Source organism: Photinus pyralis, unplaced genomic scaffold (genome assembly GCF_008802855.1).
Source record: "Photinus pyralis isolate 1611_PpyrPB1 unplaced genomic scaffold, Ppyr1.3 Ppyr1.4_LG1, whole genome shotgun sequence".
NCBI lineage: Eukaryota > Metazoa > Arthropoda > Insecta > Coleoptera > Lampyridae > Photinus > Photinus pyralis.
In genome coordinates this window covers 58524413-58541486 of record NW_022170249.1, presented here as the reverse complement: position 1 = coordinate 58541486, position 17074 = coordinate 58524413, and the positions used below count along the sequence as shown (strand labels likewise).

Here is a 17074-nt window from a genome sequence, read left to right as displayed (position 1 = left end):
ATATGTCAAGCATTAACTGAATACATCTTCGTCCTTCGAGAGATATTTTAGGGAGATACTGTCTATACACCGAAGGATATGTACGCGCCTACATTGTACCATTGTATTTATAACGAATTTATAAATACAATGATTATACATATCGTACATACCTCAAGAAAAGTATGGTGTCTGTAGCCGGCTTTACACTTAGTAGTGACAGGGTGACAGTTCAATGCAAATTCAAAGTCTAGCGCGCTTTTGGTTGAGCAGTGTCGAGGCGACCATGGGGAGGGAGTCACGGTGGAACAGAGATGCAAGCATGCAAGTCGTGAAAGTGGGGATTTGTTTACTTTTTTTTAATTGATTATTGAATAATTTTTGGTAGGTACTACTATCACAAGAAAAATTGCATTTCAAATAAGGGACATGGTATTTGAGATGGATGAAAGTAAAGGTACACCCGAAAGCGACTACAGCATCGAATGCTTTCAAAATTACACAGCACCCGAAGTATTTATCCAAGGATTGGCAGGAATAGTTAATCAACAAGATGTTGAAACAATGATCAGAGCACAAAAGCAAATGTAAGTAGTTTCAGTTGAAATCATAAGAAGTTAAATTTTTTTTTAAGGTTACAACGCTTCGAAAAAACAAATGAAATGCTTACCAACTGCAACGCTCTTAGTGCTTCTAGACTAAAAGCAGTAGGTCCTGAATTTAAAAAACATACGCAATTACTGCAGGATATGAAGAAAGATTTAGATTATATTTTTAAAAAGATACGGGCCATTAAACTTAAATTGGCTGTGCAGTATCCGGAAGCTTTAGCAGAAGCGCAAAGGAGTAGCTTGGCCGAAGAATGTGAAGAAGATGATGAAAGAAATGACGAATGTGATACAAATGTTGTAGATGAAAGTAGTGCTTCTAATATAAATAAACCAGATTCTCTAGACTAATAATTTCGTTTTGGCTTGTGATAGATATAATCATGTACAAAATAGACAAATCTTATATTATGCTCGCCAGGCGATAATGCCGGTCTACATCCTAGGCTTTAATATGAAACACATACGATTGTAGACAGAAATCAGATGTTCTGTGACATGCACTCTCCTGGCGAGCATTATAATTTGAATGGAGTGTTGTACGTAGTTTCTTAAATAAGTAACTGCAAATTAATGGCACAAATCTATCAAATTTATATCGACATACATTAAACAGTACGAGTATAATAAATATTAAAAATGGAATATTATTGAATAGCGTAGTCTTCCGTGCACGTTCTTGCTTTTCGTTCAAACTCCGATTTGTTGTTTTTAAATTCTTCAGCGATTTCCATCATTAAAGGATCATCCGGATTGGGATTTTCCAAAAGCATTTTTATCGCAATCAGGAGGCCTTCCAATCCAATCGTCGGTTTCCAATTACCCTTTGGGGGCATTTTAATTAAATCTAGGCATATTCTTCCACTGTCGTCGATGTTAGGATGATAAACCTTCGTTAAGAACTTGATGGATGGTGGAGAAAATGGATAATTTTCTGGAATTAATATTTCTAAGTTGAAGGTTCCCTTGTAATAAGGAGTGTTTTCTGGGCCTATGATACTTCCTTCAAACACGTTCAATTTATCGTCTTTGGAAGTTAAAGAAATACCTTTAGGCGGAGATTGCGCTATTTTAGCAATTTCTCGTAGCAATCGTTGTTGTTTTTGCATTTTTTCTCCAAAGAACTTACATCAGTGGGGGTTGCGGTGATCAATTACTATGGTCGTATTTGCTTATTTTGATTATAACACCGAAAAGCTCAGTTTGGTCCTAATCCTTCACGGTTTGGTAATTGGTTCAAACTTCAAACATAAATAAATTAATAAACCACCTTATTTATACCGTTAACTGTAAAATACGATTGTACTAACGACATTGGTGTGGGAGAGGGCGCTGCTCGTAACACTGTTAGTTGCATTACTTCTGCGGCACGATAAAGCGGGGACATTACAGAAAATACGTTATCGCTTCTCGGCCTATGGCTAAGATCAAAGTGTAGTATCTGTTCTTATCAGCTTAATATCTGATACGACCCGCATGCGGGTCCAGTATATTAAACTGATTTTTGGAAATTGGCGGAGGTTAGGGGCTTGCTCCACCTCCGTCGCGGGTTGGCCCGGTCTTGCAGTACCTCCGGGATCGGCCCAAATAAATAAATACAAACATAGTGTCCAATATATTTCCTACGAATTAATATACATAGCGATCAAAAATGAGTGACCGTTGAGTCACCTTTGGAATTTTTGTTTACATGGGAAATCGTACTTAACTCGAACTTCCAAAGGCGACTCGAAAGTCACTCATTTTTGATCGCCCGATAATATATTATAAGGCCCGTGTAGCTCTGGTACCCTAGGTCTTTATAGGTTTGCTCCATGTGCCACCGACTGATGACCTTAATGCTGATGACTGTTAATCTGAGGCATTGGCCCGTATGAATAAAAGTAAGCAAATGCTTATACTTGCAAAATTCAAAGTAAATACTCGTAAGTGCTCCTTCGCACTGGGCGACTTAGCAGCGCTGCTAAGCAGAAAGACAGGACCAGGACAGGACGCAGTGCAGCGCTGCTAAACAAACCAGTATAAAGGGACACTTACGAGTCTTTACTTTGAATTTTGCAAGTATAAGCATTTGCTTATTTTTATTCATACCGGCCATTGATTATTATAGGTAGATGTGTATAAATCAATGTCTGAGAGTATAATCCACGGACCGTGGTCATTTGTTTAATGCCGTGGTATAATCTTACACTTCTGCGTTACATGGGCTCTTTTTCCTCGCCGTCTTTATGCACTAGCCGTGACATCGCTTGAGTGACGTTACAACTGGAGATGAACCACTGCAACGGGATACTTAGATCGCGCGATACTCATTTAACGCACTTTTTTAATTACTTATTTTGAGCAGCCGGATTGTTATGTTTTTTTCCCAATTACAGACACGTGTAATTATGCAAAAACTTTTGTTAAATACATTACACAAACAACAAATACTCACTGAAAACAAATAAAATTTAAGCATATTAAATACATCTACCTTTTTTTATCGTAACACAACGAAGTTGAGGTAACGCTTATTGTGTGCTGGATTTTCCGTCGTCTGTTCCATTGAGACCTCGGTCCCTGGGCCCCCTAGAGACTTCAGGTTTTCGCTCATTTATAGATGATATGGTCTATATTTGCCCGTTACTCATCATTTTCGTTTAGGTGGAAAATTTGTACTCATATACGATGGCTGATTTTCAAAAACGCTGAGAAACGCGAGTAGAAGGGGGACACCTTCCGCCATCTTGGATTTTGTGACGTCAGCTGACCTTGGGTTTTTCCCAAGGTCGTGGCCTTGGGTTTTCCCTGACCTTGGGTTTTCCCCAAGGTCGTGACCTTGGGTTTTCCCCAAGGTCGTGACCTTGGGTTTCCCCCAAGGTCGTGACCTTGGGTTTTCCCCAAGGTCGTGGCCTTGGGTTCTTCCCAAGGTCGTGGCTTTGGGGTTTTCCCAAGGTCGTGGCTTTGGGTTTTCCCAAGGTCATGGCTTTGGGTTTTCCCAAGGTCGTGGTTTTGGGTTTTTCCCAATGTCGTGGCTTTGGGTTTTCCCAAGGTCGTGGTCTTGGGGTTTTTCCCAAGATCGTGACTTTGGTACAGGATCATGGTCTTGGATCCTGGGGCAGGGTTGTGATTATGGATTCTGGATCAAGGTCGTGGTCTTGGATGCTGAGTTGAGATTGTGTGATTTGGATTCTGGGATTTGAGTTGGACTAAAATTGTGCTCTGGGATTTTCCTAGCGAATTTAAAAGAGAGAGGTGTAGAGAAAAATAAGAGATGTTGTATTACAAACCTAATCTAAGTACATACTCTTAGAAAATGGTAATCCATACATTTCAAATTTTACAAAGAAGAAGAAGAGGAAAAAGCAAAGCGAGAAGCAAGCAAAACAAGAAAATATTTGTGTACTTACTTTTTCTTAGTTTTTGTTTGAAAATCCTTGTTTTTCCAAGTTTATCCACACACACACACATACATACCCTAACATATAAGAAAGAGAGATGCACAGATTAGCACTGTATAATTACGTAAACTGCAGTAGATTATGCGAGGCTAATAAAACTTGTAACAATACGTTAGGTGATGTTAATGAGTCGGTAGTCAAATACTAACTGAAATTAGAGCGTACATTTCTTATTTGGGTATTTCCCGAGGCCATTGCAATGGGTTTCCTCAAGTCATGGCCTTGGACTATGAACTTGTCGTAGCATTGGGTTTTTCCCAAGGTCATGGTCTTGGACTTTGACCTCCCCAAGGTCATGGTCTTGGACTTTGACCTCGAGTTTTTCCAAGGTCGTGGTCTTGGACTTTGACCTCGAGTTTTTCCAGGGTCGTGGTCACGTAGTCGACCGCTATGCTTTAAACCAACTTACTTATCAAATGCATTTAAGATATCCACACTCAACGGGGGCTGCACGAGGTCACTACTAAGAAGCTGTATCAATCTAGTTGGTAATAATCGATGTTAATTTCTCAACTACTGTCGCTTACTAAGCGAAATAAGAAAGGAATTGAAAAAATGCAATTAAGAAGGTGTAGTTGGAAAAACAAATTAAAATACAATTTAAATATTGAAGAGTTGTCAATCTGTTATAGTGCCATAAATCAATTGAGTGCGTCCTTTTTTGACCGAAATTCGTTTTGTAGTTGAAATTTTTTCAACTTTTTCGAATATTCAAAGAAATTGTTGATGGAATAAAATTAAAACACAAAAATTTTGATTAGAAGTTATGTGATGGTCTGTTTTCATAAAAGTCAAGTAGTTTGAATTATATAAAAATGAGGAGATGAGGAACAAAATGTTAATTTTCGCTAAGTTCAAATTTTTATTAAATTTTAAAAGCGATTGCTGTTTTCTGATATGAAACTTTTATATGTATTTATGGAAGATAGCACGTGCGTGGTATATGTTTCAAGATAGAACTTGCAAAAAAAAATCCAGTTTAATTTTATTTAATTAATTTGTTCAATCTTCTTAGTTTTTTCTTGTAGCCAAGTAGTGGGTAATGATCCTGTACCATTTCCGCAGAACTTGCAAATTTTTGTTACGAGTTTTGTAAATCGAGACAATCACAAAAATTCACGGTATTGCGAACGAGTATTGTAATAAAACGAGTACGTAATAGGCTTCTCTTCAAGATGCACTTCAGCCACGTCCTACAAGCATATTAATCGGATATTTTGCTCGGGGCTATATGCCCGGAGCGATATTCTGATTGTAAACCGAAACGTAGTAGTCTTGAATGTTTGTGAAAAACTGGGTATCAAGTTTATCTACTTACCAAAGTTTTGTACGATACGCGCGAAAATCGTTGTGTAGTTGTAATTTTTTTCAACTTTTTCGAATATTCAAAATTGTTGATGAAATAAAATTAAAACACAAAAGTTTTGATTTGAAGTTATGTGATGGTCTTTTTTCAGAAAAGTAGAGTAGTTTGAATTATATAAAAATGAGGAGATGAGGTACAAAAAAAGTTCAAATTATTATTCAATTTTAAAAGCGATTGCTGTTTTCTGATATTGAACTTTTATATGTATTTATGGAAGATAGCACGTGTGTGGTATATGTTTCAAGATAGAGATTGTAAAAAAAAATCGAATTTAATTTTATTTAATTAACTTGTTCAATTTTCTTAGTTTTTTTCTTATAGCCAAGTAGTGGGTAATGATCCTGTACCATTTCCTCAGAACTTGCAAATTTTTGTTACGAGTTTTTGGATGTTTTGTAAATCGATACAATCAGAAAATTCAAAGTAAAGACAGAGATTTTAATTACCCTTTTTTTTATCGACATAAAATTAAACTTGAACAATAAAAGATTGTTTATACCCCTCGTTAAATCTGTTTATTATATATACATGACCAATTGTAAATTAAGTCCCTATATCTACCATAATACTGTCTATAACAATCAGACATACTAACAATATTTATACAAATCCTTTCGTATAAGTTTAAGTAATTAAAACTAACATCTACAAAATAACTATTATTAAACAACTCAATATCTATATCATCCTTAATTTTATTTAAACTACCTATTAGAGTATCTACAAGTTCTTGACTGGAAATTAAATAACTATTTATGTCTCTCACTCGTTTAACTAACTCTGCGTCCGTTTCTTTTTCAAGATGTAGTAGGTCTCTACCGAGATCATCTAGCTTCTTCTTTTTCCACGACAATTCCGTTTGGATATCGATTGGTAAATTAATCCATTCAGAAGGTCTCCGCAGCATTTTTTTAGCACACAAATTGTACAACGTGTCATTTGGTACGGGAACGACGGCACGTTCTAGCATTGTATCTATGCTACACCAAAAAGATTGACATTTGAAGACAAAGTTTTCAAAAAAGGACGCACTCAATTGATTTATGGCACTATAACACATTGACAACTCTTCAATATTTAAATTGTATTTTTCGTTTAATTTTTCCAAATTTTTTACACCCCTATCCCGCCAGCATTTGGATCGGATTGCCCTCACAAATGTTCATCTATTGCGATATTGTAGAACCGCAAATCGTGGGGAACGTTGTATCTCCACTAATGCGAATAGTTAATATAACTGCTGAAAATTACAATTACGGCTGTCATAAGGATGTTGTGTTCTCCCCAACGCACTATATACCTGTGATGATAAAAGAATTTGAAAATATTGAAATAAACATAAGGACTGATACTGGACAATCAATGCCATTCGAGTTTGGAACATTGAGCTTGAAGCTACATTTTAAGAAATGGGGTGTCCATACCAACAGTACTACGTAAATCAAGCCGGTACTGGCATTGGTACGATTTATAGGGGGTCACCGTATCAAAGAGGTCATGGGATAGGGAGCTGGTTAGGTGGAGTGTTTCGTAGTATTTTACCATTGTTTAAATCCGGAATGCGTGCAGTTGGGAAAGAAGCTTTACGAACCGGTACGAATGTACTAGGCGATATAATCGAGGATAAGCCTATCAAGGAAGCGTTTCAAGATCGAATTCACGAAGCAGGAAGAAATCTAAAACGCAAAGCCGATGAAAAAATTGATACATTGATGCAAGGATCTGGTTATAAAACACCTCACATACCCAAACTTGATCAGTTTAAAATTGCAAGTCGTAAGAAAACTACATCAAGAATTAAAAAACCTACAAAGCCCAAATTTAGTGACATATTTTCAAAGCAATAAACATGGCATTCCTTCACGCGCAGTCTTGTGAGTGCATAAAATCAGAGCTGGATTTGTTCGCACTGCCAGCTACTCAAACAAGTATTGAAAGTGGCGAATGGGTTTTTTACAAACCTTTATCCTCGTTAACCGATGATGCTCCGATAGAATTCGTAATCCCCGGAAGCGGGAATGATTATTTGGATTTAAGTCACACTATGCTCTATATCACGGCAAGAATTGTAAAACAAGATGATTCAATATTGGGTGTTGGAGATGTTGTAGGTCCAGCCAACAATTGGTTACACACGCTGTATAGCCAGGTGGAGATATGTTTAAATCAGAAATTGGTGTCGCCACCTAATAACACATATGCGTATCGTGCATATATTGAAACTTTGCTAAATTATGGTTTGGAAGCCAAAACATCACATCTGGGGTGTTCATTGTGGCACAACGATACACCAAAAAAAATGGACACATTAACAGCAGATAACGTAGGTTTCACTATACGTCAAGCCGCAGCAGCCGAGAGTAACATGATAGAGATGATTGGACATGTCCATGCCGATTTGTTTAACCAAGAAAAATTTCTCATAAACGGTGTTGAAATGAAAGTTAAATTTGTGAGATCCAGAGATTCGTTTAGCTTAATGGCTGGTGCAGGTGCAACTTATAAAGTAAAAATTGTCGATGCCAATTTGCTGGTACGAAGAATGAAGATAAATCCTACAATTCTTCTCGCTCACACTAAAGCATTAGAAACGTCCGCCGCAAAATATCCTATTACTCGAACCGATGTAAAAGTGTTAACAATACCAACCGGAATACAGCGTAAATCTTTAGATAACGTCTTCCTTGGACAGCTGCCAAAACGTTGCATAATCGGTTTTGTATCCAATAAAGCGTTTAATGGCGATTACGCGTCTAACCCTTTCAATTTCCAAAACTACAAGATTAATTACATGTCCCTGTACATCGACGGACAGCAAATTCCTTCAAAGCCGTTGCAACCTGATTTCACACGGGAAGGATTATACGTACGGGCATATCATACTTTATTTTCGGGGACGGGTATTCATTTTTTGAATGAAGGAAATAACATATCGCGTTTAGATTACCCTCACGGCTACTGTTTAACTACCTTTGACCTGACACCTGATTTATCCGCTAACGCCACAACACATTGGAATTTAGTTAGGAATGGTTCATTGCGCATCGAAGTTGGATTTCAAGATGCGTTAACTGAAACAGTAAACTGCTTGGTATATGCGGAGTTCGACAATGTCATTGAAATCGATAAACACCGAAATGTTAACGCAGATTTCAACAGTTAAAAGAGAAATCTCAAAATTGCGTACATTGCATAGTCTTACGCACATCAATAAGTTCGAAAAGCAGAAAAATAAATTAAGCTGATATCCTACGTATGATTTCACTAATAATAATAAATAAAAGATCAGTTTATACGAGTCCTTAGCCAGTTTAAATGTTTTCTGCAATGGATGCATACGTCGATATGCAAGGTTTCCGAGGTGCTCTTAATGAGTTTATACCCAAAGAAATTTCGATTGTTTCCTCGGAGGGTCCGAAATGCACGACTCTATTAATAAAACCCCCTCAAAATTATAGTATTACTGCAACTATGAAAAAAAAGAGATTCGATATTTAGAGGATTATTATCATGGCTTAAAGTGGACCTCCGGTCACATTCGATATGAAAATTTTGAAGAGGAACTACGTACCCTGCTACAGCCATTTAGCAAGATCTATGTTAAAGGACTAGAGAAGCAGTACATTCTAAATTTCCTAAACAAACCTATAATAAATGCAGAGGATTGCGGATGCCCTTCTTTAAAGAAGCTGAAGAAAGAATTTGGAGGCATTAGGTGCTTGAATCATAACAGTGAAACTTTAATGTGCTCGCAAGAAAACGCTTTAATGCTATACGAATGGACCCAAATTAGCTCCACCGATGAATTCCCTAGAACTTCAACGAGCCCTGAATCACATACAGGATTCTGTAAGGCCTGGTGTTTTTGCAGCTGATAAATTACCAAAATTTATTCGTCGTCCATATGGACTTATAGTCAATACAGATGTTTCCACCAGACCTGGTCAACATTGGAACGCTATCTACATCGATAAAGATGGAATTGGCGAATTCTTTGATTCCTTCGGAAGGTCTCCATGTGGCCTTCATTTAAAATTTTTGAAAGCCAACTCTAGACGTTTTACATGTAACTATAAAATGTTACAACATCCCCTTTCGACCTTTTGCGGCCAATATTGCTTGATGTACTTAGTTTTTAAAATGAATAATGTTGCCACTAGCGATTTTGTAAACATGTTTAATGATAACTTAAAGTCTAACGACGACATCATCCGTTTATTGTATACTGCTACGTTTTGTAATATAAATTTGTTTACATTTAAGGGTTGATACTAATAAAGACAAGTTAAAATCGTTTAAAGATCGGTTGATTTTTTATAAAAAAGCATCCCTTTTGAGTGAGGTTCATAAATATGGTTTAAAGCATAGCGGTCGACTACGTGACCACGACCCTGGAAAAACTCGAGGTCAAAGTCCAAGACCACGACCTTGGAAAAACTCGAGGTCAAAGTCCAAGACCATGACCTTGGGGAGGTCAAAGTCCAAGACCATGACCTTGGGAAAAACCCAATGCTACGACAAGTTCATAGTCCAAGGCCATGACTTGAGGAAACCCATTGCAATGGCCTCGGGAAATACCCAAATAAGAAATGTACGCTCTAATTTCAGTTAGTATTTGACTACCGACTCATTAACATCACCTAACGTATTGTTACAAGTTTTATTAGCCTCGCATAATCTACTGCAGTTTACGTAATTATACAGTGCTAATCTGTGCATCTCTCTTTCTTATATGTTAGGGTGTGTGTGTGTGTGGATAAACTTGGAAAAACAAGGATTTTCAAACAAAAACTAAGAAAAAGTAAGTACACAAATATTTTCTTGTTTTGCTTGCTTCTCGCTTTGCTTTTTCCTCTTCTTCTTCTTTGTAAAATTTGAAATGTATGGATTACCATTTTCTAAGAGTATGTACTTAGATTAGGTTTGTAATACAACATCTCTTATTTTTCTCTACACCTCTCTCTTTTAAATTCGCTAGGAAAATCCCAGAGCACAATTTTAGTCCAACTCAAATCCCAGAATCCAAATCACACAATCTCAACTCAGCATCCAAGACCACGACCTTGATCCAGAATCCATAATCACAACCCTGCCCCAGGATCCAAGACCATGATCCTGTACCAAAGTCACGATCTTGGGAAAAACCCCAAGACCACGACCTTGGGAAAACCCAAAGCCACGACATTGGGAAAAACCCAAAACCACGACCTTGGGAAAACCCAAAGCCATGACCTTGGGAAAACCCCAACCTTGGTCACGACCTTGGGGAAAACCCAAAGAAACGGCCTTGGGAAAATCCCATGACCTTGGGAAAAACCCACGACCTTGGGAAAAACCCATGACCTTGGGAAAAACCCAAGGTCAGCTGACGTCACAAAATCCAAGATGGCGGAAGGTGTCCCCCTTCTACTAACGCGTTTTGTGAGTTTAATTTGGTCTCGTGGAACTGCTAAAACTGTACCGTCTTGTATAATAGTTTACTTATCTATCCGAATAACGAAGTTGTCCGAGAAATGTTTTATATAAAACCCTAGTAACTAGTAATTTCGAAATTGTCCCGATGAATACATGTCAACCACTTTTTTTGTAAGTCTTCATTTTTGGAAAAGCGAAAAATCGTAACTTTATCTCTTGTATCATATTGATTACGCAGCCAGGACCGCAGTCCGTGTTTGGCATTTTCTTACTTCTTCTGTTTGAATGCAGTTAATATTTAAATAAGAAGTTAAAACAATCTTGCGATAATTACATTAAAGGTCGATTCTCACATAAACGACGTGTAGTAGCGTGTCACTGTTAGGTTGACCGGAATCGGACCGGAACCCGAATCGCAGGCAGAAGAGACTGTCACATCCTAAACAATACTAGTATTTAAATAACTCAATGATTTAAATAGATCAAATCAAGTGACTTGAAAAGAAGCAAATTATACTTAATGAACACAACAAGTGCGAAAAGGTAATAATCAGAAGGCACGGGGTGAGGAAGATTGGTCGAGCGCCGGCTGGTCAATCGCCGGTTTGACCGAGCGCCGCGCCGGTACGATTGGCGTCGGATTGTGATAGTGCCGGATAGTCATCACCGGTTTGGTTATGCAATGGCAAAGTCGGAATAACCCAAAGTTAAGTAGCGACATAATGAAGAAAGTAAAGAATTGTGAGAAGGGTCTTCGTTGCTTGCTGTACCTGAAATATCTTCTTAAAACTTAGAAACTTTTTTACCAACATATACAGCTAAACTCGAAAACGTTTGCAAGTTCTAAAACACAGTTTTTCTCAGGGCAATGACCCCAACGACCACCTTGGGGAAAACCCGTGTCAAAGTTCAAGGTCACGAGCTTTGAAAACCCGAGGTCAACGACGTTACGGAAATCTCAAGTCAATAACCTCGGACGACCTTTGGGAAAATCCGTGATCAAAGTCCAACGCCACGAGCATAAAAAAATCCGAAGTTAACGAGAAAACTCGCTGTCATGACTGCGGTAAAACCTAATGTCATGAAATGTATTTCAAACCTATTCCTAAACTTAAAAAGTATCTCAAATATCTTCTTAAACTTAGAACCTTTTTTACCAACATACGTTAAACTCGAAAACGTTCCAATGCTTTTAAGAGTAGTTTAGATTTTGCAAACATAACCTAAGATAACGTTGTCTGTGATTTTGGTACAAGTTTGTTTGTTTTGCTTACTTACTGGCTTTTCCCACTTCTTTGTAACATTTTGAAACGAAAACGTATTTCAAAATCGCCTCTTAAAATTTAAAACTCAAAAAGCATCTCATATATTTTATTGAACCCTTTTGTTTATATTATAAATTTGTGTAAATTTGTATTATAAATTATAAAGAAATGCAAAGATATATATTATATTACTCCCGGCATTAAATAACACCTTTGAATATAAAATTTTATATTCAAAGATAACACAAAAAAACAACAAACGTAAACTACACGATACCATCACAGCTTAGTAAGTAAGCTGTGATACCATAGTGTTGTACACGATGACGATACCTTCTCGACGGCCGCCCCAACCAAGATGGCTGTAACGTAAGGAGCGTTAATACTCTCGAGACGGCACTACTAGCAGCACTACTTCAAGTAGGTATGTCAAGGTTTTTTCATGAATCACTTCACTTATATTTAAATCTAAACTACTTTCTCTTTTTACAAGTTACAAAATTAGTAGTAAAGCGTAGATTCTGCCACATTGAGCTACTACGAAATCGACATTGTGGCAATAAAAATGCGTCAGATTGCTGTCAATTGAAGCAAGAAACTTACTCGCTTGCACCAAAGATGATCTTTAGCTTTACGTCACTAGTTTGTGAATCAAATTTCAATAGAGTTCTTGATTCTCTATCACATGTCAACGCATATCTGAGAAAGAGATGGTAACAATTTGAAATTGGTTCACAGTAAATTAGTGACGTGGTGCAGATCTCATTAAGAAATCCCTATTATGCAAAATACACAAAAAATTCGCTACTTACATCATCTGCAATGAAATCTGTAATATTCGTTAGGGGTACCGCGACGGCTCTTCGTTAGGATGCGTATTACGAATTGGAGACGAGGCGACCACCATACCCAGTGGCACAGGTCATGGGGGTAGAACAAGGGTGCTATTCATGACCTAACTCGAATTGATTCGTATTCGTTTTAAAACGATGTATGAAAAGTCGCATACGACTATCATTCGCTATTCATGTGTACCCTTCGTAACCTTTATCATTTCAATTCGAATGATATGTTTGGCAACGTAGAAATTGCTAGTAGTTTCCTTGACAACAGTTTGGTGACGACACAATTGAACTGCAACTGCTTTCTCATAGCTGCGTAAATTGCAAAAAGTGGTTGCGAACAGTGAATTCTATTATAGTTTGTTTTTGGTTGCGAAACAGCTAAATATGATGAATTTCCAACATCTAATTGGTAACTGCCTCACCCTCACGAAAAGAATGAATATGCTATGTGATGCGCTGTAAAGCCAGACTCAGATCGAGAGACTCGTCTTAAGACATGCACGTGCATTAATTACGTAAACGATGGTTCCTATAGGACGTAGGTACATATCGATAAGTTCGGATAAGAACTCTTTGCTGCAGTTACTTAAATCTCCCTTGGTAAATGTATAAATTCGAGTGGCTTATTCCGCTCGTTGTAAAAACGAATGATATTTACGAATTCCAAATATTCTCGAACGGTCAAGAATACCATTCGACCAAAGTTCATCGTTTTGGTTGACAAAACGAATGACATTGATAAATACGTAGAGTCAAGAATAGGGTCCCAGAACACTATGTTCACACGAGACACTTCTGTAGCTCCACCCCCCTTCTGTAATTGAATGCTTCCAAACAATTATTTATTATTTTAACGTATTTTCATCTGCATCCATAGATTAAAAAAAGGTAAATGCTGATTTATTTTCTAATTAATAATATATTTCGTTTGACTAAATTATCGAAATTATTTGGAGAATTTGAAATATCAAGTACCTAAACTTACAACCAATAACACGGCTTATATGAAACTCGCAGATGATTGGTAGATTTTAAATCAACATATTGCTGTCAACTGTCGTTATTTGCTTTACCTGCCTTCAAAATAAGTACTTTGTATAAACGAATTTGTGAAAATGGCTCAAAACGTAGATCCCTACCACGCACAACGAGCAAATAATTCTAAACATAGCGAAGAAGGAAGATCTAATACAAATGATAGTCATGCAGTTACAAAAAGGTTGGTTACATTTTCACAGGATTCTATAAGCATCTTTCCCTTGCTAATTTTTATCATTTGTTTTGTGTAGGTTACAAAAGGAGCTAATGTCGTTAATGATGTCGCAAGAAAGAGGTGTATCTGCATTTCCGGAGGGCGACAATTTATTCCGATGGATTGGAACAATCGCCGGACCTAAAGAAACCGTCTACGAATTGCAAAAGTATAAACTTTGTTTACAATTTCCGAACTCTTATCCATACACAGCACCAGGTGTTAAATTTATCACTCCATGTTTTCATCCAAATGTTGATAACAACGGTAATATATGCTTGGATATTTTAAAAGATAAATGGTCAGCCTTGTATGATGTGAGAACTATTTTATTATCGATTCAGTCACTACTCGCAGAGCCTAATATAGACAGCCCTTTAAATGCTCTTGCTGCCGAGTTATGGTCAAAACCGTCAGAATATAAAAAACACGTTTTAGATACATATAAACAGGTTTAGGTAGCTATTAAACAAATTAATCCAACTTTGTAAATTAATATTAAATGTTGTAAAAAATTCCTATTTGTTCTCCAACTGTTTATTATTTAAATCGTTTTAGTAAGGACGACAAACATGCTTCACTGACTTGACATTGTTAATGACGTAAATCCGTAAGTATATAATGTTGTGGACAAGTTGTAATTTTATTTCTTTGCAATAAATGTTATTTCAAATTTTAGTTTTTGATTCTAATCTTATTTCTGTTTGCTTAGAGTGGTCAGATGAAACCCTTGACTTAGGGCATTGGAACTGCTCACCGGGGATGTGATGAATCTATTAACTACTACTGCCAGTTAGTCTATAAAATTCGTTTATGTTGCAGGTTAAGTGACAAGGTGTAGCTATATTCTATTCTTTACACTATGTATAAATTAAAATTACCCGTGTAAATTACGCTTAACCAAGCTGTAAAAGCAATTTCTCTCAGACATTTGCTTTCAGCAAGTGTGAATGTGCGTATACATAGTAGAGCTTATTATCTGATTTGCCACAACTCGGGAGTTTAGAGTGTAGTTCTATGAAGTGGTATCCTAACAAGAACCTTTTGTGATGTATACAGTGTGTTCCAGGTAGAACGCACCATAGGGCAACAGCAATGTATTTTTTCACGAAGGATCCATGAAGCCTCTGAAATTAGCATTATACGTACTACTCCAATCTGTTGTATTGTAGCATCAGGCAAACCCAATAACGTACGTTGAACGCTATAACTTCAAATGCATATCAAAGGTTTCATGGATCCTTAGCGAAAAAATACATTAATTCTGTTTCCCTATGCTTTCCCCTAAACTTGTTTAAATAAATATGGTGGAATGTTGTTAATAATAATTTTGTGATACAGGGTGGTTGCATGTAATAACCTTCTATCATTATGTACATTGGAAAAATTGTATGTTCACCTGTAAGAAAAACTCACTGTATAATCACGCTACAGGCCAATGAGGAACATAATTTCTTTAACAATGCTCTGCAGTGTTATGTGCAGATTAAAATTCCTACAGGAAATTTAAATGTGAGGGTCCAACAATGCTATTAAAAAATAAATATTGATACTTATAAAAAAGGTACTTTTTTGTTTGCATAGGAGGTCTAGTCTAATATACAGACACTAATAAGCGGAGAAATTTTTCATTTTGCAGGAAATTTGTGAGATTCACGCACCATTATGGTGTTGTGCGCGGGTGCACCCTCCTGTTGAAGCAGTTTCCAACTTTTTTTTGTGAGTTGCACATCGTTGTATTCGAATAAAAGATGCTACAATACAGCATACATAGTTTTTTACGGGCCATATAAAAAAAACTTTATGATTTTTTCAAAACGAAACGTTATATTGAAAATCTCTCAGCGCCAGAGACTTGCTATAACTAGACTGCGCTTAACGTATCTAAGGTGTTGTCGACACAGTATGCAACACACAATGTGTGGGTATTCCTTACAGCATGATATAATTATTCCTTGATTGCGCAACTTTTCCCTAATTTCGTATATGCTGCTTTAGTGGAATGTGTAGTGTGTTAATACGAGGCGTGTTTAATAAGTAAGTTCCGTTTTGAAATTTCTCGTCTGTAGAGGTAGGGACGGTACCTATCCGCCGCATGCGCAACACATTTCTACATCTGTTGGCAAGTGACAGCCACCATTATGGAACCATTCGATAATGTTAAGGGTGGTTTTGTCTAGGTAGCCCCATAATTTCATTGTTTTACATCTAATAGTCACCGAGATACAAAGTATGTGCCTTAACTGACCGACATTCAGCTATCATGATACAACTAGCCCGCACACCAGTTTCTTGGTGCCACAATGTAACAATGCTGCAACTGCAATGATATAATAGCTAAGTATACAGGGTGGTGACTTGCGTAACGCATCATAGGGATTTCAATGTAAAATTCATAACATGCGATTATTCGCTCCCCAAATTATTTTTGAGCAAAAATGTATTTAGGTTTTTTGTAGGAAAAAAATTTTTACGTCAATCAACCGTATTAGTGTTCAATTTTTTGCATAATAAAGACGGAAAATTGGAAAAATAAATCCCCCATCTTTTCAACAATCTGTGATGCCATGGAGTTTTATAATACAAAAACTACGCCAATATCCGTCATGCTATGGAATGTCTGCTATAAAACAAATCAAATTCTTTCAAAAAGTATAAATAAATAAATAAATATATATTTATTGCTCAACAGCAAAGCCAGTTACAGAGCAACATCACAATTAATCTCACCTAGTGGGCACGTGCTAGTAAACACATGCATACTAAACTTAAAACATGTAAGAACAAAAAAAAAAGGTAACATAAAATAGGAGAGCATCCATTCACACTGAAATTTAGCTTCATACTGTTATGTAATGACTCAATTATAACAAAAATATTATTTCAAGTACCTAGAAAGAA

The 17074-nt window shown here is 36.9% G+C and overlaps 4 protein-coding genes and 1 non-coding gene across 8 annotated transcripts in view; 3 read left to right on the top strand and 2 right to left on the bottom strand.

Annotated features, from left to right (window-relative positions):
- The window catches only part of LOC116158809 (uncharacterized protein K02A2.6-like), a 217487-nt gene that overhangs the window by 336 nt on the left and 200077 nt on the right, over positions 1-17074 (bottom strand). The window lies entirely within an intron of this gene.
- On the top strand, positions 181-1232 carry LOC116158841 (kxDL motif-containing protein CG10681). 2 transcript variants are annotated; one of them, XM_031471695.1, is made up of 3 exons: positions 181-316; positions 368-566; positions 614-1232. In XM_031471695.1, the coding sequence occupies exons 2-3, from the start codon at positions 409-411 to the stop codon at positions 936-938; spliced, it is 483 nt and encodes a 160-aa protein (XP_031327555.1). In that variant the 5' UTR covers positions 181-316; positions 368-408; the 3' UTR covers positions 939-1232. The 2 variants fall into 2 exon arrangements, with proteins under 2 accessions (XP_031327555.1, XP_031327556.1); XM_031471696.1 differs by lacking the exon at positions 181-316 and having other exon boundaries at positions 323-566.
- Positions 1158-2156, bottom strand: LOC116158843 (ubiquitin-conjugating enzyme E2 T-like). Of its 3 annotated transcripts, none has more exons than XM_031471701.1 (2): positions 1636-2156; positions 1158-1521 (listed from the first exon to the last, which is right to left on the bottom strand). In XM_031471701.1, exons 1-2 carry the CDS (start codon positions 1694-1696, stop codon positions 1235-1237), a joined length of 348 nt encoding a protein of 115 aa, XP_031327561.1. In that variant the 5' UTR covers positions 1697-2156; the 3' UTR covers positions 1158-1234. The 3 variants fall into 3 exon arrangements, with proteins under 3 accessions (XP_031327561.1, XP_031327560.1, XP_031327559.1); XM_031471700.1 differs by having other exon boundaries at positions 1158-1590; positions 1636-1971; XM_031471699.1 differs by having other exon boundaries at positions 1158-1959.
- On the top strand, positions 1990-2179 carry LOC116160745. Its single transcript, XR_004143331.1, has one exon. It is a non-coding gene; the product is annotated as a U2 spliceosomal RNA (small nuclear RNA).
- Positions 13821-14851, top strand: LOC116158839 (ubiquitin-conjugating enzyme E2 C). The gene is made up of 2 exons (XM_031471694.1): positions 13821-14140; positions 14211-14851. Exons 1-2 carry the CDS (start codon positions 14037-14039, stop codon positions 14629-14631), a joined length of 525 nt encoding a protein of 174 aa, XP_031327554.1. The 5' UTR covers positions 13821-14036; the 3' UTR covers positions 14632-14851.

What these genes read in the sequence shown, in the direction of transcription:
- LOC116158841 (XM_031471695.1), top strand. Translation starts at nt 409, where the DNA reads ATGGTATTTGAGATGGATGAAAGTAAAGGTACACCCGAAAGCGACTAC. An exon ending in ATCAGAGCACAAAAGCAAAT is followed by an intron (nt 567 to 613) that starts GTAAGTAGTTTC and finishes TTTTTTTTTAAG; the next exon opens with GTTACAACGCTTCGAAAAAA.
- LOC116158843 (XM_031471699.1), bottom strand. Translation starts at nt 1,696, where the DNA reads ATGCAAAAACAACAACGATTGCTACGAGAAATTGCTAAAATAGCGCAA.
- LOC116158839 (XM_031471694.1), top strand. Translation starts at nt 14,037, where the DNA reads ATGGCTCAAAACGTAGATCCCTACCACGCACAACGAGCAAATAATTCT. An exon ending in AGTCATGCAGTTACAAAAAG is followed by an intron (nt 14,141 to 14,210) that starts GTTGGTTACATT and finishes TGTTTTGTGTAG; the next exon opens with GTTACAAAAGGAGCTAATGT.